The sequence below is a fragment of the Bemisia tabaci genome, chromosome 7 (assembly GCF_918797505.1).
Source record: "Bemisia tabaci chromosome 7, PGI_BMITA_v3".
Classification (NCBI taxonomy): Eukaryota; Metazoa; Arthropoda; class Insecta; order Hemiptera; family Aleyrodidae; genus Bemisia; species Bemisia tabaci.
This window is the reverse complement of record NC_092799.1, coordinates 38,264,441-38,291,264: the sequence shown is the minus strand read 5'-3', so window position 1 is coordinate 38,291,264 and position 26,824 is coordinate 38,264,441. Positions and strand designations below refer to the sequence as shown.

The 26,824-nt window shown below is 40.6% G+C and overlaps 2 protein-coding genes across 3 annotated transcripts in view; one reads left to right on the top strand and one right to left on the bottom strand.

Annotated features, from left to right (window-relative positions):
• The first annotated feature begins 2,333 nt into the window (after positions 1 to 2,333).
• Positions 2,334 to 26,824, top strand: part of cbt (Kruppel like transcription factor cabut) — a 36,600-nt gene continuing 12,109 nt past the window's right edge. The window contains exons 1-4 of one of the 2 annotated variants that reach the window (XM_019044097.2): positions 2,334 to 2,704; positions 19,521 to 19,748; positions 22,425 to 22,712; positions 25,105 to 25,498. In XM_019044097.2, the coding sequence (XP_018899642.2) occupies positions 19,542 to 19,748; positions 22,425 to 22,712; positions 25,105 to 25,498 (889 nt within the window). In that variant the 5' untranslated portion in view covers positions 2,334 to 2,704; positions 19,521 to 19,541. Of the gene's footprint in view, positions 2,705 to 12,761; positions 12,985 to 19,520; positions 19,749 to 22,424; positions 22,713 to 25,104; positions 25,499 to 26,824 lie in introns of those variants that run through there. The other variant, XM_019044098.2, reaches the window with a different exon arrangement.
• Positions 6,510 to 7,919, bottom strand: LOC140225137 (zinc finger MYM-type protein 1-like). The gene has a single exon (XM_072302904.1). It carries the CDS (start codon positions 7,917 to 7,919, stop codon positions 6,510 to 6,512), a length of 1,410 nt encoding a protein of 469 aa, XP_072159005.1.

Here is a 26,824-nt window from a genome sequence, read left to right as displayed (position 1 = left end):
ATTTAGCCTAGCTTCAAAGAACCTACTACTGTAATCTCGCTTGGACGTCGTAAATGCAAAGTTAAGAGCACAATGATGCCAATTGAGCTGAAGAGACCGCAAAAAATTGCACACAATTTTAGTGAAATTATACAGGAAAATGTATTATTACTGAGAAAAATAAAATTGATCATGATGGACTATGGCTGTAACTAGTACCTCATATCGGTCCTACTCCTTGATTCATGTCTTTCAGTTTACAAACCCGTGCTTTCAGTTTTGGCAACCATTCCTGAATCCATAAAATTGAGCTCCTCTTCTCAATTTTGCCCATAGGCCTAGTTAAAATTTGTTCAGGAATTCTGATTGTAGACATAGTCGGTCGGTAAAAATTGATGAATATCACCTTTTTCACTGAATTTCTCAAGCACAGCCTTTTCGGAGAGGGGGAGTGTTGTGATAATGATAGGGTCGGAAGGCCGATGTTGAAGGTTCGCGGTCGAATGCCAAAAAATCCGCATTTTTCGTCAAAATCGGCCTTCAACCTGTCAATATTAGATCTGAAGACCAAATCATGACGCATTCTATGAAGTATGGACCCTCAATGAAAAAAATCGTATAGTTGAAGAAATTCAGCTAGGGGGGGGGGGGGCAAAAATGACCCTTATCGATACCCTTTTACTAACAAAATTTTACGAAATTTATTTCATGAAATGTTTCATTTCCGTGGGTCATACTACCACAATCCAGGTCTTGATCGACAATCAGTGTCCCCATTATCCGCAACTAGTGCCGAATTCCAGAACTTTTGAGATTATTTCCTGAATTTTTCTCGGAACTTTTGAAATCCCCGAAATGTTCCAAATCCTTTGCATTTTCCGGAACTTCCTCGGAACTTTTGAAAAAATCAGAGAAGAATCCCGGAACTTTCGACAGGCATAGAGTGGGAAAAATAAAAACAAAAAAGTTCCGAATCCCATTGCCAAGGAATTCAGTGCCCATTGCTCCCATTTCCCGGAACTAGTGCCAAATTCTGAAATTTTTGAGATTTTCCTGAATTTTTTTCCGGGACTTTTGAAATTCCCGAAATGTTCTAAATCATTTGCATGTTCCGGAACTTTTGAAGATATCCAAGAAGAATCCCGGAGTGGGAGAAATAAAAAGCAAAAGTTCCGGATCCCATTTCCCAGGAACCCAGCGCCAGCGCTCCTATTTCCCGGAACTAATGGCGAATTCCGGAACTTTTGAGATTTTCCTGAGTTTTTCCCGGAACTTTTGAAATTCCCGAAATGCTTCAAATCGTTTGCATTTTCCGGAACTTCCTCGGAACAGTTGGAGAAATCTAAGACTCCCGGAACTTTTGATGGACATGGAATGGAAGCACCGCGGTTCTTTATGGTGATTCGTCAAGCTCAAGTGACGTGGTCGAACTGGCATGCGATACATCGCATCTTTCAGGTCAAAAATCTCGGCAGATTTTGAATTTTCAGCGAAAAAAGGACGATAGCCCCTGCGCATGAGCTTAAAGAATCACTCTAAACCCAAAAATCGGCAAAATTCAGAGAAATGGAAGCAGGCTAGTGTTTGGAAGAAAACCTCGCATTCGATTCAGCTATCGATTTCTGTATCGAATGCGAGGTTTCTTTCCAAACATTATCCTGCTTTCATTTCTCAGAATTTTACCGATTTTTGGGTTTAGAATGATTCTTTAGGCTCATGCGCAGGGGCTATCGTCCTTTTTTTGCTGAAAATTCAAAATCTGCCGAGATTTTTGACCTATAAGATGCGATACATCGCATGCCAGTTCGACCACGTCACTTGAGCTTGACGAATCACCTTAACTTTTGCAATGCCTGCCTGGTGGTCCACTTAGAGTACCTGTATAGCGAGAGTATAGACAGATGTGAAACTCCGAAAATCCATCAGACCCTCACCGATGCCTCCGTGAATAAAGTTAGGGCCCAGAAATGCAGCCAACCTATGAATTTCAATTATCCAGAACGATTTATCAATACAATTGTTACGAACCATCGTTTATAAAGCACGTATTTGACTTAGTTTTTGCATAAATTTACTCATTTTTGTGGAAGAACGCTCATTTGTGTACTTTCTTAGCCATCTTCGTTAGAATTGGAATCCACAGACTGGCAGTGAAATTTAGTGCGTCAGAAGTTGGTTAGAAGGGTGGCTGCACTTTTGGGCCCTAAGCTCTCCATGAAGCGATCTGTCCATACTCTCGCTATACAGGTACTCCAGGTCCACTGTGCGGAATTTCCCTGGCGAAGCGGCAACGCTGGTTGGCGCCGAGCTTGGTGGGAGCACGGCCGCGGCGCTGAGCTCCGGGCTTTAGTGCTGGTCCAAGTGTAAACGCTACCGACTCGCAAACCCTTTCGCTCCTCCACCTCCAGTTGTCCCCGTGGATCCCCCGTTGCGGTCGTCGCCCGTGCCCCGTGTCCGTCCCCTAGCACCCCGGACGCGCGAGTGAAATGTGAGCGGACCCCCTGTGCGTCATCTTCGCGCCCGCCGGGACACGAGTGAGTTTCCTCCGTCAATATTTGATCGTCGTGCCTTTGTTTACCTTCCTCGGCTTGACCGATTGTTTGCATCGCGCGCCGCGATTCCCCTTTTCGGCCCCGTGTGTAGTGCCAAATTCCTTGTGTAAACGTTGTGCGCGACAGTTTTGTGTGCTCTCGTCGTACGCCCGTTCAGGATAACTATGCAATAGGTGAGTTGCGGCATTCGTAATCGAAGCTTGAGAGTGGTCCCGGTGTCGGGCCGCGGGCTGATTATTGAAATTGATGGACATAGCTGTAGATAGAGAAGACCCAGGGCAAATGAAGCTATTCTATCGGTGGAAGTGGATGGTTGCAATGGACAAAGGTTGTTGGCCTTCTGTGGTATAGTGTTTGTAGCGCTGGCTCTGTTATCAGGAGGTCCTGGGCTCGATTCTTGGCTAGGCGACCCGAGTTTGACGGTCTCAAACAACGGCTGCCTCGCATTGGTACAGGTAGTACATTGGTACATTGGTAGTAGGGATGGAGGGGTGGGACTCTGAAGGGAAGCGCAAGAGGATTACCACTTGTGTGGTATTGGAAGTAGTAAAAAAAAGGAGGTAAGAGATAGACTAACTAACAGCAACCCACAAAAGTCCCTACAGCTAGTCCATCATTTACCCATCTAGTCTGTAAAAACCACCGGTTCAACCAATGGGATCATCCCTTACTACCTGTATTTCTTTGTCTATCGCTTTGTCTACCAATTTCAATAATCAGTCCGCTGGCTCGAAAATTTTTGAGTTGCTGATGCTTTTTTGAGGCCTCGGCTCTTAGGTGCCCCCCCCCCCCCCCAACTAACCTGTAGTCCACTTTTATGTGTGGTTTTCAAGTTTCGGGGGCCCCTGCAGGATTTCTGCCTGGACGGGGCTCCCTGAGCCATTCAATTGAATATCTGGAAGGCTGAGGCATCTATTTTGCAAGCAGCTATTTGCTTGAGGAAAACCAAGATGCACCCTCAATCGGTTGATATTATAATATCCATATCTACAATAAAAAAACATCATTTACAATAAAATAAGTTGTTTGTTAAAGCGGCAACACCGCCGGCAGACTTAACCGAGTTTTTCTCAATCGGTCGAAACCCGATATTGGCCGTTTTCGAGATCAGCCATTGATATTAGACTGCTCAGTATCGCTACTTTTACTAAGTATACTTTTTAAGCTGAATGATGAACATTGCAAATATTATTGCATTTGGAAAATCCAAAGACTAACTTCAAACGAGCCAGCGGGTCGATTGTTGAGTCGTTATCGAATGACCTTGATCGATATATTGCATTGTGAAGATAGGGATTTATCGATCGAGATCATTCGATAACGATTCAACAATCGACCTGCAGGTATCGTTCAACGATCTGCACGTGTAGCAGAATAGAATCATCTCCTCTCTTAATTATCCTTGATTAATTGAGATGTTTGGCTCTGTCTTCGAGTATTCGGAAAAATCCATCGTTCACAATTCAATAAGTCGGCTTCGCTGATCAATGCCGGTTTCACGATAGTACGAGCCATGCGCCACGCCGCCACGCGCTCAATGGCGGTCAACAGGCAAGAGGCACTGAAAAAAAAATCTCGGTGTATTTACTAAGAAAAGGGTAAAATTACCTACCAAGAATTCAAGGTTCTATTTGATCCCAGTTTTTTCTTGGTAAAATTACCATTTATGGAATTGGTCATTTTACCGAGGAATCTCGGTAAAATTGACCGAGTCAGTCGGTCGGTCGGTTGACTTTCTCGGTAATTTTACTGGACCTTGGTACAAACGCCAATATTTTTTATCGACTGTGGTAGAATTACCGAGATAAAATGGCAAAGTTACCGGGAATTGATTACCAATAAAAGTGGTATACCTACCTGAAAAAAACAGTAAAAAACCCGGTTTTTAAGTAAGCTTACCAGTCTGTCTTGGTAAAATTACCAATAACTGGTAAAAAAAAGTGAGATGGTAAAGGTACCAACGGACCTTGGTAAAAACGCCGAGAATTTTTTTTTCAGTGTGCCATAGGGACGGGCCCCTAAAATCCTGACGTGGATTTGGGGGCGCGGTTACCGGGTAAACCCTTGTTCACATGTCCAGTTCAGGAGTCACGGTTCTCTCGGAGGCAATGTTCCCGAGTTGGACACTCAATATACAGGGTGTCCCAAAAGTCCCTTCCACCCCCTCTAAAATTTTACCTAATCAATATTTTGAAACGAAACTTTGGGGATGTTCATCGATCAATGTTAGCTACTTTTGGGGCCCCCCAAAATTTTCGGGCCCCCCCGTGGGGAGGGGCTACGGACCCCAACTTTTTTTTTCAAATAGCAACCCCTATCTTGTGATACCTCATTCGAAAGAGCATAAAAAACTAAGAATTTTGGCGCAAACCGCAGATCAATATCTCAATTTTTGACCGAGTTATGATAGGTCAAAGGTCAAATTTGACCTATTTTCAAAAAATCATAACTCCGGTTCAAATTATCGTAATGAAAAAAATAAAACGGGAAAATTTACCAAATTGTAAGCACTTTTAAGTAAAAATCACAGAAATTACTTCAAACTAATTTTAAGGGGGGTTTCGGACCCCCAAATACGTCAATTCAAAGGTCATTCAATTTTCCCGCGAAATAAGCCAATTTCCCCCAGATTTGCCTCCACATTAGTTCAGTAAGGTCAAAATCAGTTCAACATTACCTTGGCAACTCCCCAAATTTCGGGAAAAGTTAAAAAAGAAAAAACGAAATTAAAGGTGATTAAAGACCGTTTAAATTTTTTTTTTAACTTTTCCCGAAATTTGGGGAGTTGCCAAGGTAATGTTGAACTGATTTTGACCTTACTGAACTAATGTGGAGGCAAATCTGGGGGAAATTGGCTTATTTCGCGGGAAAATTGAATGACCTTTGAATTGACGTATTTGGGGGTCCGAAACCCCCCTTAAAATTAGTTTGAAGTAATTTCTGTGATTTTTACTTAAAAGTGCTTACAATTTGGTAAATTTTCCCGTTTTATTTTTTTCATTACGATAATTTGAACCGGAGTTATGATTTTTTGAAAATAGGTCAAATTTGACCTTTGACCTATCATAACTCGGTCAAAAATTGAGATATTGATCTGCGGTTTGCGCCAAAATTCTTAGTTTTTTATGCTCTTTCGAATGAGGTATCACAAGATAGGGGTTGCTATTTGAAAAAAAAAAGTTGGGGTCCGCAGCCCCTCCCCACGGGGGGGCCCGAAAATTTTGGGGGGCCCCAAAAGTAGCTAACATTGATCGATGAACATCCCCAAAGTTTTCGTTTCAAATATTGATTAGGTAAAATTTTAGAGGGGGTGGAAGGGACTTTTGGGACACCCTGTATGTAAATATTACAAGTTCTAATATGTTTTAATTCTGGAGGAAATGAGGAGGGTGTCTCTTTTAACATCTTAAGCACATGTTTCAGACATTTATAATTCATCTTACGTAAACATCAAAACAAGGGGAGCGAAAACGTAGTAAAAAATGTACCACGTAAGAATTAGTTAACTTCAATGTTTATATAAAAACCTCGAATGGTTTGAATCTTTGAGTGCCTTACAATCTGTAGCCCGTCGACGAACTGTCAACCAGAGTAATCCGAAGGTGACCTACCAAAATTAGACCCCCTCCCCCCCTCCAAAAAAAATAGGGCAACCCGAAAATAAGAAGTTTTCCTCTGCAACCTCTAGGATCAAAGTCTCAGCAGCAGGGCCGGATTTACATTTTTAGCGCCCTAGGCTAAACTTAGGGTGGCGCCCCTAAAAGTAGGCACTCTCGTGGGGTGGGGGGGGGGTCCCCAGACGTCCCTCCCCTACAGATCTGAAGGAGGATGTTAGGTGTCAGGAAAATGTTCAAATTCACCTTTATAGAAACACGATTTTCAACATTTCTGAGGTACGATTACGTTTGCAAATAAGAAGTAAGAAAAGACTCGTTAAATTAAAAAAAAAAAAAAAAAAAATTCTCTTTACTCACTATTTTACAGTGGCTTCTTTCTTGCTTTTTTGTTTGCAAAATCATCGATTACGTCTTCATAATCAATCTGGCCTGTGATGCGCTGCTCAATAGTAAGTAGAGCAAGTCCCGTTAGTCTAGCCATTCCCATCGTTGACCGGAGGTAATTCTTGACCCGACGCAAGGTAGAGAAGGAGCGCTCTGCAGAACAGTTGGTTACGGGTGTAGCCAGAATCATGCGGAGGGCTATGTCGACGTTTGGGTAAATTTCCAAAACATCGCTGTCATATAGAAATTTATAAAGTCCCCGTAGACTTGTTGTTTTCTTTATCAGTTTATCGCCTTTCTTCTCCCACAAAGACGAGCCACACTGGATCAGGAAGGCTTTAAGGTGCAATGATTCATCAACTAATGTTGGTTCAAGATCATTAGGATATAAGGCTACAAGCTCAGCAGCTTTGTTTGAAATAATAGCGGAATCCTGCTGTAGGTCGATATCCTCAAAAAAGCCGAAAGTGGAGTGGAGATCATCGTACTTATCAGCCCGTTTACGTAACTCTACGCTCAAAGTGTCCAATATCACGTTGAATGTATTAACTCTGAAATCTTCACGTCCACTGAAAGACACTTCACCCTCTCGAGACTCGCCAAACGTAAGTTTTCGCTTTGGGCGTCTTAGTTTGTCGTACTTGTAAGTGGTCACGCTTGATTTTTCCTTCGCCAAAGTTTCTAAACGGTCGAAATCTTCACGCAAATTTGACACGTAGTCGGAAAGAGCTTTGTACTGACGTTTAACTTCTCCGAGATCTATGGCTTGGCTTTGAAGTTTTTTGCTCACTTTGTTGAATGTTTCTAAAATACTTCCCCATATGGTGACCATCAAAGCTGTTTCTAAGGAGTCCAATTTATCTTTTAGGCAACGTGCCTCATGCCTGGTATCGCCTGGTTGGTGCTCATCACTGGCAATTTCGTCAAGAGACTTAATTACTCCAGTCCAATCTTTAACAAGGGTAAGACAAGCATCATGTCGAGCTGCCCATCGTGTTTTGGATAGGCTGTGAAGGACTCGAGTGCAATTCTTGCAAAGCACTTCCCATCGTTTCGTAGAGCAAGAGAAAAAATTGTAAAGCTCTTGCAGGAGAGAGAAAAACGATATTGCCATAACACAAGACTCGACAGCCGAGGAACCTACAAGATTTAGAGAATGAGCCGCACACGGCACATATTCAGCATGGGAACATAATTCCTTGATTCGCGCCTGAACGCCGGAGTAAATACCCGACATATTCGATGCGTTATCATATGATTGTCCCCTACAGTTTGAGACATCCAAACCACACTCCTCGAACACCTTTATCACTGCTTCGACTACTTCTTCAGCTTTGTGGCCGATGTTGGGTAAAAAAACACAGGAACCTTTCGACTGGCTCCCCATTTTTCACATACCTCAGTATGAAAGTGAGTTCATCTGTGTGTGAAATGTCGGGAGTGGAATCCAAAACAATGCCAAAATACTTAGAATCTTTTGCTTCTTGCAATATAATGGTTTTCACTTTTTGAGCCATGAGTAAAATAAATTCCTCAGAGACTGTGGATGATAGGTATGAAGTGTGCCCTGAACCGACAGTGCCATAACGGTCTATATGCTTTTTAAGAAACGGGTCAAATTCTGATAGAAATTCCAGTAAACCAAGATAATTGCCCTTTGAATTTGATTCTTCTCCAATTTTCTCACTTGAGCCTCTGAATGCCAGGCCGTAAATGGCTAGAAATTTCACAGCCGCGACAACTCTTCTTAACAAAGCTCTCCAGTAGCTTACTTCCTTTTCCGTCTGTTCAAGCAGGTGTGAATCTGCACGTCCTTTCGTATTCGCTCGGACTTTCAGGTTTCCTAAACATGTTTTGTGTCCGCGTGAATTTTCATGATCCTTTAATCGCTGGGTTGCATTTTTCCAATCATTATACCCGGTCACAAATACACTGTCTGAATTCGCGGGTGATCCGAACAACATACAAGGAACGCAGTAAACACAACCCTTAGATTTAGAATACACCATCCACGATCGATTTTGGGTTTCACCATTGAGCAATGTTCTCGTGAACATACTTTTTGAGGCATACCGTGCTTGGTCTGGATAAAGTCTTTTCGATGCACTGAAATCTACGCCACAGTTTTGGGACACACCGTGAGCCGCCACGTAATCGCGAAGATTTTCATCGATTTTCCACAGCGCTGGATCCGAGAGAAAAACCGCACCAATCAAATTCTCCCCCGATTCAATATCACTTTCGAGTTTTTCCGCCGAGTCTCCGACACTCTTTACACTGTCACTCTCGTTATCACCCGATATACGTGTGCTGGGACCAGGATCAACTGTTAAAGGAACGTCGCGATCGCTGTTATCGGGCTTTTCTGTTACGGGATCGCATTTGCTTTTATCATCACTGCCAAAAAAAAGCTGAAATTTTAGGCACTTTCTTTAAAACCTCGGCTTCATTTTTTGCCCGGGCCTCTCTTCTCTTTTTGAATTCGCTTCCACTAGGTTTAGAACTCATTTTGACGGTCACGGCGCGGGGCGGTGGGCTTTTCACTTGGCACCACGGACATCCAACGACAACTAAGTCTGATCCACCCGCGCCCCGTACAAGCTGGGGACTTGAGAAACATAAGCTCCATTTAGTCATGTAAAAAGAATTTTATCAAAGTCAGCTCATTGCTGACTCAAAATATTGCAGAGTGAAGAACCGGAGCCAAGATAACTGATAAGTTGGTGTTTTATGACGGAGACCAAAGGGATCAAATCTCCGGTTGTGAGCCGCCTCGCCGGATCGGCTGCGCCAGGCTAGGGTGCCTGGCCAGAGAAATGCCCGCGGGCCGGAACTAGCCATCGCCAGCAGAACCGCACGAGTTTTATCAGTCCATTCTTTTCGTTGCGCCTTTGCCCGAGTAGTAGCTAGTACCCGTGGCCGTGTGCTTATGACACGCGAAGGAAATTTTGTCAACCGCAACGTAGACATTTTTAATGAGTCACGTTTTTGAATAAATTCTCAAAAATTTTGCGCCCCTCAGAATGTTGCGCCCTAGGCTATAGCCTAGTTAGCCTATTGGTAAATCCGGCCCTGCTCAGCAGTTCCCCATACCGATACGAGGGAAGGGTCCTGCACTCCTGCAGTCAGGATAACAGTGGCGTGGCGTGCTTTGTGATATATCGATTGTTATGCCATTTAAACCTATGGAAAAGGATCGATAAACAGGGTGTTCGCAGCGAACACCTTAATAATTGATTCTTTACCATAGGTTTAAATGGCATAACAATCGATACATCGCAATTCACGCCACGCCACTGCAGGATAACAATGAGGAGAACCGCCTTCATTTTTCCGTACCTGCAATATGGACATCCAATAATCGCGAATTACCTTCAGGCATTGAAAGCACCTCTTTAAAATAAATCTGTCACAGTTTTCGATTTGCCCCTCTCCCCATCCCTCACCTTACAATGTTTCTAATGATTCCACAATTCTTCTTTTTTACTGCATGTCTGTCACGCGAGACATTTTACTGAGACAAAGGTTGCCCGGATGACGAATGCAACGCGTCTAGTGAATCAGTGGTTTCAAGTTTTCAACAAAAAAACCACTTTAAAAAATTTTAATCACGGGGTGAGGCAAAAGTCTTGGGCCGGCTGAATGTCTTGTACTGCTGTACTTCGGATCCACCCCTTGAGTGAAAAGAAACGATTTTCCGGGAAGCACGGTTGCAAAATTTTGGCTCCGCCCTATTAAAACTTCGGTTCCTCAAACTTTTTTCCATATGCTCACCCCCTATTTTTAATGCATTGCGAAGGAACATTAAAAAAACATATGTTAGTGCAAACCGGAAGCTGTCATCCATCGCACCGTTTTGAAATAGCGGTTGGTAAATTTCATCAAAATTCCAATTTTATCAGGTTGCCATTTTAGGTATTTTTTTTCAAATTTTCCCTCAAATGATCAATTTGTCATATTTTTTTATGATATAATACTTCATTACAGCGCAGAAATAATATAATTCTTCCCTAAACATGCAACCTCAAAACCAATTTATTTTCTGTCCCAATCAATGAGGACATCTTAGTGAAAATGAATTATGGAACATCTTTTGGAACCAACAGTTATTGGTTCCTTTTACGTGTCTAATATATTATATTTATTAACTCAAACAGCCATAAAATGAGTTTAAATTTTCAAATGTTGAGCGACCGCCTGTATTCAGCGGTAATGGTTAAGATTCCTGCTTCACGTTCAAGCAATTTCTTTTGTAAGTTCTTTGCTTCAGAAAATCCCCATTCTGATAAATGGACATAGAATGGGTGCTATTTGACACAGCTGAAGCCCAATACCCAAACTCCTGTTAAGGAGGGGACGCCAAAATTTCAATCCCTCTCAACCCCCCCCCCCCCCCTGCATTAATTATAACTCATTGATTAATTGATTTATTAATTCATGTACATGTTTTTTTTAAAGGGCAAAGCACGGATTTTGACATCTAGCTGAAACAATTCAAAATGTATTCTACCATCCCGGAATTTTTATCAATTCCTGTATTTTCTTTGATAAGAGGCGGACAGGATCTTAATCAGTAGCGTGGCGTGAATGATCGATTATCGATACTTCCCAATTTGAAGCTATGGTAAAGAATCGATTATTAAGGCGTTCGCTCCGAACACCCTGTTCATCGATCCTTTTCCATATGTTTAAATGGCAGATCAATCGATTTATCGCAAAGCACGCCACGCCACTGATCTTAATCGCTATTTAATGCATCAAATCAAGGATTTCAGTTCTTGATTATTAAAACATCTTTGCTTATGTGATCATCTATCAAGAAATTTTAAATTTTTGAAGGGCGATCATAATGCCACCAAGGCATCATACGAATGCCATCACGTTGCGAACTGCTGCAATTGCGTAATTTAAGGTTTCGATACCTATTTTTTCTAAAAAAAAACTGCATGGGAAATGATGCACAAATCAAAAAAACATAGCATTGCATAACTCGTTGCATTGGAAATGCATTCTGAGACGGCAATACGCCGAAAGCACGATATATTCGTAAAATTTCCACCAGTTGGAAATTATAAGGTCTGTTTTACACAATGTGGCACCTGTGGCTGTAAAATGAAAAATTCTCAGAAAATTGATCTTTAATGTTGCCACTATGAAACAACGGTATTGCGTCGCAATTTTGAAAATGTTACACGCAAGGTCGCAAAAGTAGTTATGTTGTCTGGAACTAGAGCACTCCCATTTTTTTTTCTATCCCAGAACTCATTTGCAGATTTTGAAAGTTTCTATGATTGCGCATTTCGCATTTTCAGCACTAAAATATTTTTTACATCGAAAAAAAAAGGACTGTCAAGAGTCGAAAAGATCTGAAAATGCAAAAGTCAAAAAAAGAGAGAGAGAGGAAGGCAGAGAGGGAAAAAGATAAAAAAGCTATAGAGGACGCACAGAGGGCTAAAATGGGTCACCTGCACGTGTACAAAATCATTTTTTAGTTTTCACTCGAGGCTTAGCGTTCCAGCATAGCCAAAACAATTAGTTGACCAACCTTTGTTACAGGCGCAACGCAAACTATAAACTGTTCTTCTTTATCTACATTTATACGACATGAGTACCTTTTAACGAAAAACTATCGTTCATTTTTTTTTTTTTAATTTTCTTTTTTTAAAAGGAAAAATTAGAGAGCCACGGTTCTTGGATGAAGTAACCTCATACATCAAATGAAAATAAGAAAAAAATTGATACTTTGATCCGCAAAAAGAGAGGGTATGATTTGCTCGTAAACTGGCATTTACCGCAATATGTCGAGTATTTACGGAAAGATAAATTAAATCTATTTTGTATAAGTATCCATAGGAAATTTTTAGGGGGAAAATATGAAGATACACTTCTAAACGGAAAAACCAAAAAAAGAGATATCATTAATTCCAAAATCGCAACTTGAAAGTATTGCAACTACCCCTTCATCAACAGACTTGCAATGACTCTGAATCACATTCCATTACATTTTCCGTCTGTCGACTCATACGAGGATAAGTCAGAGTTAAAATTTAAAAGCGCTGAAAATTCCTAAAAATCATTTTGCGCGATGCACGGCAGCAGACAGACGCGACGTCCACTCATTGTCAGTGCCGGGTGCACTTGCACGATGCTGAAATATCGCGTGCACGCTCTCTGTTCAGACGCCAGTCTCATTCGCGTTCTTATCTCCGGTTCTAGGTGTGCACTTATCACCCTTCGATCTTATCAAACTGACATAAAACTATTGTTATCACCCTGCGAAGTTTAATGCATTCGTTCCTAACATTCATTATTCAGCGAGAACGCAATTTCTCACCGCAGTTTGTAGTTTTTTCTATGGTCTCTACTGCACCTCCTACATCCCATAAATAGCGTTACTTTTAGAGTTTTGTAGAGGCTGTTAGGAGGCCATCGTACTTTCAACATGAGCTGCGGTGAGTAATAATTACTTTTTGAATCAAAGTTTGTACTAAACTTCAATTTATTAATCGCCCAGGCTGAACCAAGGAAAAGAGTCATGCACTTCTGTCGTGATAACCAAGAGAGCAGTAAGCGCATGCTGGGATGAACCCTCAGACACATAAAAGCATGTGCAAATCATGGCTCATACAGAAATGTACTTACTGCTCTCTTCGCTATCACGGCAGACTTATACATTACTAATCATTGATATATATCAGGTAAATCCAGTGGTGAGGCCGGAATTTTTTGCATAAGAAAGGGTAATGGGAATGGCTTGGAAGGTCAAACAATCCTGAAAATGTCTAAATATTACCCGATGGGGGGGGGGAGGCAGGGGGGCATGAGAAGTCAAGACTTCACTAATTCACTTCTCTGCGATTAGGTGCAACCCTGGGCGAATAATAATTTTTTGTCGAAGCCACACTGCTGTTGGTAGAAGGACCTTGGTGACTGATAATGATCTCGATAAAGTCGCTCCAGCAACGTCGCTCAAAAGCTTTATGGGCAGAGCTAATTTGTCACCTGAAATATTGCACTGAAACTAAAGGTTCGATCTGAAATCAAATTATTATGCAAACGCTACACTTCTCAATCGTTTTTTTCTTCTTTTTTTATGATGATGTCTCTTGATCAATTTCTACTCTCCTAGAACTTATTTCTCAACAAAGGTTGAAACTGTAAGTTAGTTCAATTTTTAAGCAAAAATTTGAAAACAATTAAAAACGAATATCACAATCGGGCACAATGCCAAATTGCCAACACATGATTATGATTTTCTTCTCATTTGTCATTTTTTAAAATTGTATTGAACATTTTGTCTCCCGATCATCATTTTCAGGTGGTTTTGACTACTTTGTTAATGAAATGTTAGATTTCATCAATTATGAGAAAAACAACCCATAAAATGCCGTGCACCCTTGTACAGTAGACTCTGGATTATCCGGATTAATTGGTGCCGGTCTGATTCGGATGAAAAAGAAATCCGGATAGTAATAGTAAACACAAACACCACCAACCAACACCACAGTATTCTTATTATGTATACATCATGTACATACCAACTCGAATTTAAGAGGTTAACGCCAAACTGAACGACTCAATGGTGATTGTGAATGGTAGCCGACATCAACGATAAATTACAATACAACGATTAAAGCGCGCAATGCGTGAAGTATTCATGCAATCTAGTAGGCGCTAATGCGTTCCACGCCGACCTCACTGTTTGGCGCAATGCGTGAAGTATTCCTTCAGCCTTGCAGGCGCCAATATGCCTTGCGACCGCTTCTCCGCGGATCCGCTCACTTATCGGAATGCATACGTAGTTACATGGTTGCAAAATCGATCCGGATAATCCAGAGTCCGGATAATACGAAGCCGGATAATCCAGAGTCTACTGTATTACACATCTTGATCTTTTTAGAAAACACATTATTAAGTATGCATAAACTATTATCAGAGGCACATGCAGCCAGCAATTTTGCACTGGGGCAAGGCGGAAGGGTCTTTCGTGAAAAAACATGTCCATGGGGTAGTGTTTAAAGGTGAAATATTCCTGCAAGTCACCGGTACTTGTCTTTTTGGGCGGCAAATCTCAGCTAATTTCATTCCTATGGAAAAGCTACTCGATAGCTCAACTTTCAGGACCCGTGACTTTTGGGTAACTTTGCGACAGGAAATAGGTCGAATGCAAATTATTCCTAGTTTATATACAATTGGAAATTATGCGTTCCTTAGATCTTAACATTTCGATTATTCATAGCCGCGTATGGATGCTGCAAGTCTGTATTTGTCTACGCATGAATGATATTTCAGTCGAGCGTACACGCACGTAGGCAGTCGTAAAATTGAAACCGCGTGCTTTTTTACGAAAGTCCAAACTGGATTAATGCATTTCTACCTTCCCTGCTGAAAATTTCCCCAAACCGAATTTCCGCGGTTCTCGAATTCTCATGAAAATAGGCGGTGCCACTGTGCACCTCATAAACAATCTTTTTTCATACTTCGTATGGAGCTGTTGATTCATTTTCAATCTGGAAAGTAATATTTCCGACGAAATCAGAGAGACACATTTGAGGAGTCAATGATCCTTAGATCCTTTTCACCAGTCGACCTTTTTCGACTTTTTCACCAGTTTTTTACAGTCCAAATTCGGTGATGGGAACTTTTAAGCGAGGAAGGTAGAAATGAATTAATCCATTTAGAATTTACGAAAAAAAAACCCTTTCAAACCTGCAAGTTTATAGCGGACCGGAACGGTGCCGATGTCTTAAAGGTTAAGCTTTATGGAATACCGCGGGAAAGTTTCAGTACCACGGGGAAGTTCAGAAACAACCTATGCATGTTTTTTTTATCAGTTTGCGTGAAAAATATTACCGGGAAGTTTTTCTGTATGGGAACAGTGTAGCAAAGTCAGATTCAGAAGCTCAGAGCTATTTCAGAGCTACTTGAAATTACTCGAATGTCTTACCCCTTCCACTATTGGCGGAATAATTTAATGGAATTTTCTCAAGATTTTATTTTTTTGAAAACCTTTAAAAAGTGATTTTCAGTCCAATTCCGACTCGGATATTCCTCTAGAAAATTTGAGCTCTCGCCAACAACGCAATTAACGGTCAGATATTTTCCGATCGAATACGTCAAATACTCGATTAAAACATTCAAGTATGGCTGCATCATGTATTTGAATTTGTCATTAAATAATAATGTAAGTAGGTGTGTTTGAAACAAATAATCTGCGCGCCAGTGGCGATTCTTGAAAGTTGGCAACTCTGATTTTCTTCCAGGTGTAGTATGTAAGTTGTGTCCAGTTGTACGTAGTAATGTACAAAGTATGTAAATCAATTAATTCTTGGTCAGGCAGCTAGCCTCAGCTAAAAATCGATATTTTTAATTGATCTAAACGGAGGAAACACAGTATTGCCAACTTGCAAAATCGCCACTACTGCGCGCTCAGAGTTCAAACACCTCGACGTCAAACTGATAAATTTGATCGCCAGATGTGATGTTGACCGGGTTCCTACGAAAAAACTACCGAAGACATTGGGAAGAGGGTATGGGAATAAATAAGTTTAAAAAATATATATTTGTAGGTAATGACCTGCTGTGAACCCGTTTGTTTTGTCAGAGCACTTTTCTCCGCGAGCGGATCGGCGCGCGAACACGATCACGTGGTCACCGCGTGTCTGACGCGTGGACGCGCCCAGCCATGACGTCACAGACTGCCAGAGACGTTGGCTATGCATATTCTTCCAATTTCCCATCATTAAAATCGGTGATTTCCACTGCCAATCTGGCAACTCAACCACCCATGCGACTTTTCGCTCGGTTCGGCTCGGCTCGTCTGGTTGACGATTTTCACGCCCGCACGCGCACGCCGCACAGTGGATCGAGTCAATCAGAGAGGTCTGACATAACATTTTTGACTCAAACTGCAAATTTTGATGTTTAATTTTACATTTTTAGGGGTGCCCCTAGCAGAAAATTTTACGAGAAAACCAATGGACCTACTTTTAAAATCTCGAAATTTTGTAAAAACCGAGTTGTAAGCTTTTAAAGTTTCCAAGTTTTGTCCGACCTCTCCAGTTGACTCGATCCACCGTGCGCCGGGTCTAGCCGATACACCCGCAACGTGCCCCCGCGCGTCAAATGCATCCAATGCACCGTGATCTGACGCAAGGTTGGAGTTGTGGCCTCTTCCCTGCTGAGTGATCCGATTGGAATGAAGATGCTTGTGCGCAATTTAAAATCACTGTCGCTTGGAACAAGAAACTGCGCGAGAGGACTTTGGAAAAAATTAGTCAAGGAACGAGATTCTGATTAACCGATAGTCTTTTTAGTGAAAATGTGTCACTGTTACCATGGAATGGAGATGTTGCATGTGTGAGGAATTTGCGATTTGACTGTTGATTCATATGTAAAAGTTCGCGACAAACACGATGGTGCCACTGGTTTTTTTCTGAAATCAACTCCCAAGCTCAAAGAAAGCTCTCAAGTTGAGGCCAAAATGGAGGGGATATCCCACCCTACCCTGAGAGTCCACCTCTACATCAAAACAAACTCTCCAATAATAAATTATCATCATCAATAATTCATCATCACAATAATTGTTCAATTTAGAAACCAAGAGTACTTTTTATGCTAAGTCCATTGGCGGATCCAGCAAATTGGCAACATCGTCTTTTTTCCGCTTAAACCTATGGAAATGTATCGATCCTCTGAGGGGCCAGGTGCTCCGAGAAGAATCGTTTATTTAGCATAAGTTTAAATGGAGGGTATCCGGTGTTGCCAAATTTCTGATCCGCCTCTGGCTAAGTCCAGTCAGTAGTTCCTAATTGAAATGCATCAAATTTTCGATACCCTACAAATACTATATTGTCACTCACGCAAACAGCACATTTTTTGTCCACTCTCACCTACTTAAACAGGTCCCGAGATTCCTCCAATGGTTTACGATAAAAAAAATGATAGTCATATAGAACCGGGTAAGAAAAAAATTTAAAAAAATAAAGAGTCTATAAATAATAAAAAATAATATAATAAATCCTATGAGTGTGCGCCTCCTTCCATCATCCTAATTTGAGCGATTTTGGGAAAAACAAGGAAGGAGCTATAATCTTAAGCCGCACAAATTTCTGTTACCACACAGTCTGTTCCATTTTCCGAGCATCCAAAAAATGCCAATGAAAGCATGACATAAATCACGAAAATGCACTATTATTTGATGAAGGACTTGGGATTGCTTGAATTTCGGTACCCAACACCCATTGATATACTTTCCAAGAAAAAATGTCGTGTCAGAAAGAAGGTGGAGCCGTTCAGAATTATAGCGCCCCGTGCGGGGGTGTCCAATTAGTGCCCCGCGCCGCAACGGGCCTGGTAACGCAGGCCTTAAGCCGAAGTGATAAAAGGATTTCAGTTTTCCGCAACGAAATTTCAGTGCTGAATCCGAATATGACTCCTGTTTTTCCCCGATTATAAGGATTTTCCAGGTAGTCCAATTTTTTCCGGAAAAGCTCGTTTGTCCGGAAATACTTAGATTTCCTGGAAAATTCTCACGTGATTGGAAAAACGGAATTTATATCCGGGTTCAGAGCTAACGATCCACCATAGTTACTTGTCTAAGATTTTTACGTCTTTTTTAATATTAATTTTATTTGTGAACCTGTGTATTATTCGAAAGTGTGCACCTGTATGATTTTGATCTATCAGAAAATAAAATTAATAATATTTTTCTCAACCAAAAACGCAATGTACGTGTTGATGCTACAAATTTTCTGGTTTTGTGACTTTTCTGCATGTGTTAAACTTCTGGTGCGCGGATTAGGTAGAAAGTATCCTAAAAAATGACAAAAAGTTCTCAGAAGTCTGTCATCAGCTTTTTACGTAGGCTCTATTTACCTGTTCAGCAAACCACGTGGGCCCGTGATGTTCATCGTGTGATTTTTAACTTAGCTTTAAACAGGTTCGTTGAAAATTTGCGACGTACGTTCTGCTGATGTTCGTGCATTAAAACGAAACTTGTTTGAGGAACTAGACCTCAGTGTACCTAATGTATACCTAAAAACCAAATAATAAAATTGTGATTTCTAAAAGCTCGTCTGTCTGAGATGTTTACATTTTTTTTTCTTTCGTGGAAATACCCGCTTGATGAAAAAGTGTGGTGATAATTTCTGACCAACCTTTTATCGTGTTTGATACTTGACCAAAATAATTGCGATAGTTTGCTGAACTAATTTATAATAGCATCCTGTAGGATAGTCGAAATTACACCTTAAATAATTTTTCCTGGCTTAGATCGGCTGTAATCTTAATTTCATATTTGTTTTCTTTAATAAGTTAATTAGTTAGTTTATTAGTTAATTTATTTATAGAAATTCAGCATCTGGGGCTATTAACGTCTTTACAAAGAATATAAAAGATGGGTGCATATACAAAAATTCAGATTGTTAAATGAAGGGAGGCGAAAAGTTTCAGTAGTTAATAAGTGCACAATATGGAAGTTCTCCATAAATATATACTACACACAAATTTGCCGGAATTTCTCAGGTTTTTTGTCTGTTGTCTTTCTCAACAGCTTTGAAAACTATTTTAAAGGAAGAAGGACCAAAGCATTTTTACAAGACGGCATGTAGTTGTAGAACAACGCTGGTTAAAAATAGACAATGATAAACAAAATGTGTAATAAAATTACAATACAGAAAATTTATATTCCTCGTGATTATCAGAACTCAAATAAATCCATGTAGCATCGCTTAAAATTTATCGAAAAGCCACCCCGGCGTAACTTCTGTCAAATTAACCCAGAGCGCCTTCATTGCTTTCTATATGCAACATGGCTATCCCTCAAGCAGGAATAGTTGTATCTAAGCGGCACGTTACCACCAATGGCGCTTTTTTGAAGGCGCACCGTCCCATCCGCGAACATTTCGTTGACTTTATGGTATTTTACGCCATCTCTTTTAAGCTTTTCTCAAAAGTAATGTTTAAAAATCATTTCAATTTGTTTCAGATGATATATTAAAAGTTGAAGATGGTGCTCACTATTGATACTAGCGAAGGCGCTCTAATGATGACTGACTGCAGTCGGTCTCGTTACCTGAAAGGAATGGACCTGTGTACTCGAAATTACCCCAGATGTTTTGATCTTCCGCAGTCGTCACCTCTCAGTCTAACTCCTCAACCATCCGACTCGGAAGGAGATGAGATGGATGTTGACTATGGAAAGAAGCTTGCTCAAGTAAGAATCAACCCTTTAGTCGAATTTTATCCCTTTACTCCACTACAGCCTCCATCTTGAATTTCTAGTGAGGATTATCGAAATATTCTCCAATTTTTTAGTTGTATGTTAACGGTGAAATTTTCAAACCACATATCGACGGTGAAACTACCAAACCAGGTATCTCGTTTGCGGTGTTTAAAAATTTGCGCTCACATTTTAATTTTTTGAAGTAGACCAAATCAATATCATTCCTTGAAATTTTCACAGAATTTTCTCCGCTTGAAGAGGAAAAATCACAGAAATTTTCAAGACTGGACGTTTTGTAGTTTTTCATTTAAAAAATAAAGTATGGCAGGAAGTCTGCGACGTAGCAAACCGAGATACGTGGTTTGGTAGTTTCATCGTCGATATGTCATTCTTCGGCGTCATAACTCCTTTTCATACTTATTTTCTCGGTAAAACACAAATTATGGGTAAGATGTGCTTTGAGAACTTCCATGATTTATCTTCTAAGAATATGCAGTAAAAATTTCAAGGAATGATGATGATTCCTTCTGCGTAAAAATTAAACCAATACAAAATTTCAATGGAAGATTTTATCATACCGCATTCGAAATATGAGGTTTGAACATTTCACCGTAGATGTGTCACCAACTCATCGAAAAGTTAAGGTAGCTCAACTGACCAGAAAAAGCGAATTTTCAAGTGACTATGTTCTCTCTGCGAAGGCTTTCATATCCTCCGAGGTTCGTTCTTCAAATCCTTATCGACATAAACCTAAATTTGGCATATCCCACTCTTCTGAAAGCTTCAAATTTGGATCCGTCGAAAAACACATAATCATTGAGCCATGAATTTGACAAGGCTGTAATCATCGTGAACTCAACATATTTTGTTCCGTGATAAAATGCGGATCAGTTACGCTGGTCGCAGAATCGTGTTTTGATGATTGATTCTTTTAGATCAGATAAACATAATTAGATCTGTGACCAAACAGCAAATGTCTACGTTCAATATGAACTAAGGTATGGCGCTTTGAAAAATTTGGTTTATGAGTCATCCACCGCGGCAGTGACACCCTTGGTTTCGCCCCTTCTAGTTTTCATCCGACTTTCACGTCGAGTAACCAGTGAAAATTCATGTCTCCCTGACAAAAGAAAGCAAGGTGGAAGAAACCAAGGGTGTCACTACCGCGGGGGATGACGTCATAAACCAAATTTTTCAAAGCGTGATATCTCGGTTACTATTGAACGTAGAAAGTTGCTGTCTGGACATATCTGGTTATTTTTTGCTAATCTACAGGAATCAAGCATCAAAACACAATTTTGTGACCAGCGCAACCGACCCGTTAAAGCAGCATCCAGCCTTGGAACGGTAGGGTGAAACTATGGCTGCCTTTCCATATCCGAAAGGAGGCGTCAAGCTCTTTAGATTTTGAAGGAGCCATACGAAGCCGACGCGACGCTAGACGCCAGCCAAGATTCTGTGACCAGCGCAACTGACACATTCTGAATTGGATTGCTTTTTGCAAAAAGGAACCACTAGCATTGCAATGATGCTAAGATTGTGCAACTTCATCCTTTGCAATAAAATTGCGGAAATCGTGAAAAACTATGAAATTTAGATGGTAATTTTGTCTTAAATTCACAGTTTTTTGCGAGTAAGATAGAAACTACTAATGGATAATCGGGTTTTTCCTCCAAGACAAGAGAAGTTGCACAATCTTAGCAACATTGCAATGCTAGTGGTTCCTTTTTGCAAAATGCAATCCAATTAAATTCATTGAAAGCAGACATTCCTCGTTGCAGTTTTTTGTCTCCTCTTCTCTTCAGGACGACTCTTCAGGAGGGAGTGGTTTATCAACCGCGACAAAAAACAAAATAAGATACATTTATCGTCTGTATTTATTCACTCGTTATAGCAACTAGGTGGATTGCATTTTGCAAAAAGGAACCACTAGCATTGCAATGATGCTAAGATTGAGCAACTTTATCCTTTGCAATAAAATTGCGGAAATTGTGAAAAACTATGTAATTTAGATGGTAATTTTTGTCTTAAATTTACAGTTTTTAGCGAGTAAAATAGAAACTATTAAGGGATAATCGGGTTTTTCCTCCAAGACAAAAGAAGTTGCACAATCTTGGCAACATTGCAATGCTAGTGGTTCCTTTTTGCAAAATGCAATCCGATTAAATTCATTGAAAGCAGACATTCCTCGTTGCAGTTTTTTGTCTCTTCTTCTCTTTAGGCCGACTCTTCAGGAGGGAGTGGTTTATCAACCGCGACAAAAAATAAAATAAGATACATTTATCGTCTGTATTTATTCACTCGTTATAGCAACTAGAGTCCCTTTATACTGAGAGTCAAGACAACACCCCTCATGGAGTCACAAACGGGAATAAAGATTACAGAAATGGAACGTTTTTCGTAATCTTTGATCGGCCCATTCTCGAATTCCTTTCTTCGTTCCTTCTCTCATTCCGTTTGTTCCTTGCCGAACCCGCAATTCCCGGTCCATTCCAGATTATAATCTTTGCAATCGGTGAAACTGTAATCTTTATTCCCGTTTGTGACACTGTGAAGGTCTAAAATACGGGAACCAATCAGAAATGGATTCACATTGTCTTGACTCTCAGTATAAAGGGACTCTAATAGCAACTAGGTAATTTCAACAAGTTTCCTGTTTCGTTGCAGCCAATCATGTCGGCGACCCCACCGCACTCGCCGACCTCCTGCGAGGCCAAAGTGACGTCAGTGCCCGTTTCCGTCATCATGCGAGCCCACAAGGACGGGAGCTGCTCTCCAGAGCCCCCCTCGCCGGAGCCGGAGCAACATTCGCCCCTCAATTGCTCTTCCGCCTCCGGAGGGGGCCCTGATTTTAGTCCCCGATCCAGTCCGGGCCTCTTTAAGCCGGTGCCGAACCACCTGGAGATCAACCCGCTCAAGAGCATCCGTTACAAAATGAACACCGGCAAAGAAGAGGTGAGCACTTTAAAATAATAGATCCGCGGTCGTCTTAAATGCGATGAAGCCTGCGTCATACTTTATAGTGAATATTTCATGGCAGCCTAAAGGCACTGTAAAGGTGAGGCAACCAAAAGCACACATGGAGAATTGGATCGCATTTAGCAAAAAGGAACCGGCGTGATTACAGTGTGATAAAATTGTGGAACGTTTTCTTTTCTTATGAAAATGCTCCATATAAGTACACAGTATTAAAATTTACACAATTATTTTTCTCTACAATTAACAATTTTTTGATGGGAAGTAAAAACCATTTGCTACTCTCAGAATTTTTGTAGAAAATCATTAAGAAGTCACATATTTACAACACAGTAATCGCGCTGGTTCCTTTTTGCTAAATGCGATCCAATTGTACCATGCATTATAATTTTTATGGGGAAAACGAAAAAATGAGAAAAAATTAACTCTATCTATAAGACTGTCGTGCTAAAGAAAAACGCCGTATGAACCCTCAGGGGTTGCCGAATTTCCTTTTAAAAATCACCAGTTTTCAAGATCATTTGTGAATATCTTTCGTCTGATTTCTCATGTAATGTAGTTTGCAAATTGATCTAAAAAGTCTGAAAATGTCAAGGAAAAATATTAATAACTTTCTCCAAAAATTAATATTTTCCAAGGCGAAATTTGGCAACTCTCGAATGTTCGTACGGCGTTCTTCCTCAGCACAACAGTAGAAAAGTCGTAGAAAAAAACTCCGTCGAGGAAGTTTTTAAAAAACTTTCCTCGCAGAATAGTTACTCCCCCTCTCCACACTCTTCCCCCCTCCCCCCCTTTACTTGGAAGAAAACTGAGACACTACGATTTAATTTGGCTGCATTTCTGAATAAGGAAGTATTTAAATATAACCGGAAACAAGGTCTATTTAATGTGGTTCTTTTTCCCGCAGTTTATATGAGCGTGTTCATATTTTTTCCCTTAAGTGAATGCCTTACGTTACATGCGGATACAGGCTTTTTAATGGGAATTTTTCCATTCAAGAGGAAACATATACGTCAAACACATAAAAATATTAAAACTTGAGGAAAAAAAATGGGAGAGAAAATTCACAAATGTGAATGTTTAAATCGTCCATATGAAAGGAGCTCAAAAGTTGGCCAAATGTAAACAAACCCGACCCAGAGGAAAACGTATTATCGGCTGAGAAATGAATGATGATCACACTCAAAGGTTAATTTTTGGCAAAATATTCACCGGAGTACAATTCGGAGGCTGCGATATGATTGAGCGAATGCCCCCTTTTTTACCTATTTAGAGATGCATAGGATTGCGCGAATTTTGCTGGTACTGAAAATCACATGTTTGCGCGAATATTCGATACTCAACGAGGAAGCGTTAATCTGGCAACCTTGGTAGTCTTGTAGACGCTAATATGAGTTTCATCCCAATAGACTGTCTGCACTGCGTTGGGTGCAATGCGAGAAGTATTCACGCAGTCTTGTAGGCGCTAATATGGGTCTGACACCTACCGCACTGTTTGGCGCATTGCGTGAAGTATTCATAAAGTCTTGCAGGCGCTAATCTACCTTTAATGCTGGCCGCACTGTATCCGGCGCGATGATTCGAACTCGCGTCAGACTAATCATGGCATCGAATAATAGAGCTTAAAAGACCTATGTTGTGTTTCGACTCTGTATAAGCATTCCAACGTTGCCTCGTTTCTCACGATAAAATATTTTTTCGAGAAAAATTAAGAAATTCCTTCATACCCACGACCATTTTTCAATATTTTCACTTCATTTATCATTAGAGGGTAAGGCATCGATGACTTGTCAACAAACTAACTTAATCTAGCATTAACATAAAAATGCGTCTATTTTCCAACTGTTTTCTGTTTCGCCAAACTTCTACCTTAAATTAACTTCATTTTAGTTCGCGCATTCCTGTAGCAGATGTTAAGGTTTCTATTCGCGCAATCCTTCTGCCTTTTTCTCGCAATCCTCATATATGTTTTTAGACCTTTCGCGCAATCCTGGATTACCGGATCCGGACTCAATTCAGAAGTTGAATGTGAAAAAATTTTTATCAGATCCAAAATCACGCCTAGAACTTTGTAGAACGTTGTCCTCATCTGGTTTGTTTACATCGGGCCAAACTAGGAGCGGAGGGTCTGAGGTTTGTTTACATTGGTCCAAGTTAGGGGCTCCATGATAGCCGACCAATTAGAGAGGGGCATCTTTTTTCTGTGGTAAAAGGATTGAAATAGCATTACTGTACGGGTACTCTACTTAAAACGCAGGGAAAGAAACCAATGTTGCCAACTAGCAAAACCACCTCCGTGTCGATAATTTATTTATTTATTTATTTATTTATTTTTTTTTCTGTTAATTTAATGGAAAATGATGTGTTTCAGGTGTTCATCAACAGCAAAGATACGAATCGCGATAGGGCCGACGGAGAGTCAGAAGAAGATCGGAGCAGCGGGCCAAAAACGCTGCCAATTGCCCCCAGGCCGTTTTTGCCGCTCAGCCCCGCGCAGACTGTGATATTAACCGGGGGCACCCTGATCCCCCTCGACCCGAACCGTCGCCCTATCCTCTTCGCCCCTCCCGCCGAGAACTCGCCCTTCGTCTTCGTGGCACCCCCCGCGGCTCCAGCCCCCCTGGGCGCCCCTCCCGGATCTCGCAGAGAAAGGGGCGCTCAGAACTTGGACCCCAGGAGGCGTGTCTTCGAGTGCCACTACGAGAATTGCGGGAAGAACTATTTCAAGTCCTCGCACCTCAAAGCTCACATGAGAACACACACAGGTAAGGAACCTATTTTTTTCAAATTGTTGAGTTGGACGGATTTTTACATATCGTAATACAAATTGCTGGGTATTAGCGGCGCACAGTAGAACGAGCTTATAGAAGAGGTTGGACATACAAATTTCAAATTTTGATGTTTATTTTGTCACAAATTCAATTTCGAGGGCAGTTTCTGAAAGGAAATTTCATTAGAAAACCAATGGAGCCACTCTTAAAATTTCTTGCTTCGTACTTTCATAATATATGCTTTCAAAGTTGTCAGATTGCCCGCCTTCTCCTATTGACTCGATCCACCGTGCGGCGTGCGAGTCCCAAAAAGGCTGGGGCTAAAATTTTGAAATTGATGCGTTGGCTCCTGTATTCAAAAGGGACTGAGCTGAAGTGCAACATTTTATTGAAAAATACTAATTAGCCTCTATTTTCGAGTGAAATGGGGAGAGGTTTCTCGCTAGGAGCCTCATACACGCTCCACGTGCCAGTCTGAATAAATAATTACGTATAGACGAAGTGTTGTTGCGCGCAGTGATTGAAAATTACAAAAAATTACATCAGGTAAAAAAAATTCAAAAGTTTACTAATTCGCGACATTATTTTAATGTTTTTGCGTCCTTTGGAATGCCTTAATGATGGAGTGAGGCAGTTTTAACGCGAGCATCCTAAAATGTTAAATGACTTTTTAACGACCGGTAGTTAAACAATTTTCATTTCTCGTAACACTGCGCGCAGATTTTGTTATCGGCGTGAGATAGAGTCTTTCAATTTAAATGACACCATCTCAATTATTATCTTTTTTCTATTTTACGAGGGCATGCTGAGTGCTTACAATAAGGTACTGATGAAGAACTTCTTGAAGAATTTCTTCTTTGTGAAGAACTTCTAATCAAGAATTCTAACTTCATATGGGCCCAACACAACATTGGTTTGTACACTTTGAGATTAACTGTATCTAGATTAATTTTTTCTTAAATTCTCGTATTTCCTCAAGTTTCTCTCTTAAAAGGAAGAACAGAAAACAGCTTCCTTTTTTTTCCGCTGATAATCGTATATTAAATAGGTTAACAGTGATAAGGTATTTAATTATTTTTCAATCGTTTCGATAGACATATCTCGATCAAAAAGTAAAAACGAAACTTTTTTTTTATTTGCCCATCACATTTATGTCGATCGAATCGAAGCCGATCAGTTCAAGTTTTTCTATTTGTGATCTATTTTTCCATTTTGACCAATGTTTATCTTTGCTTCCTCTTTTCATCAGCATTTTTCTCTCTTCTTTTTCCTTCTAAATAATTCCTTCTTCTTCTTTTATCTCTTTTCTGTTTTGTCCTC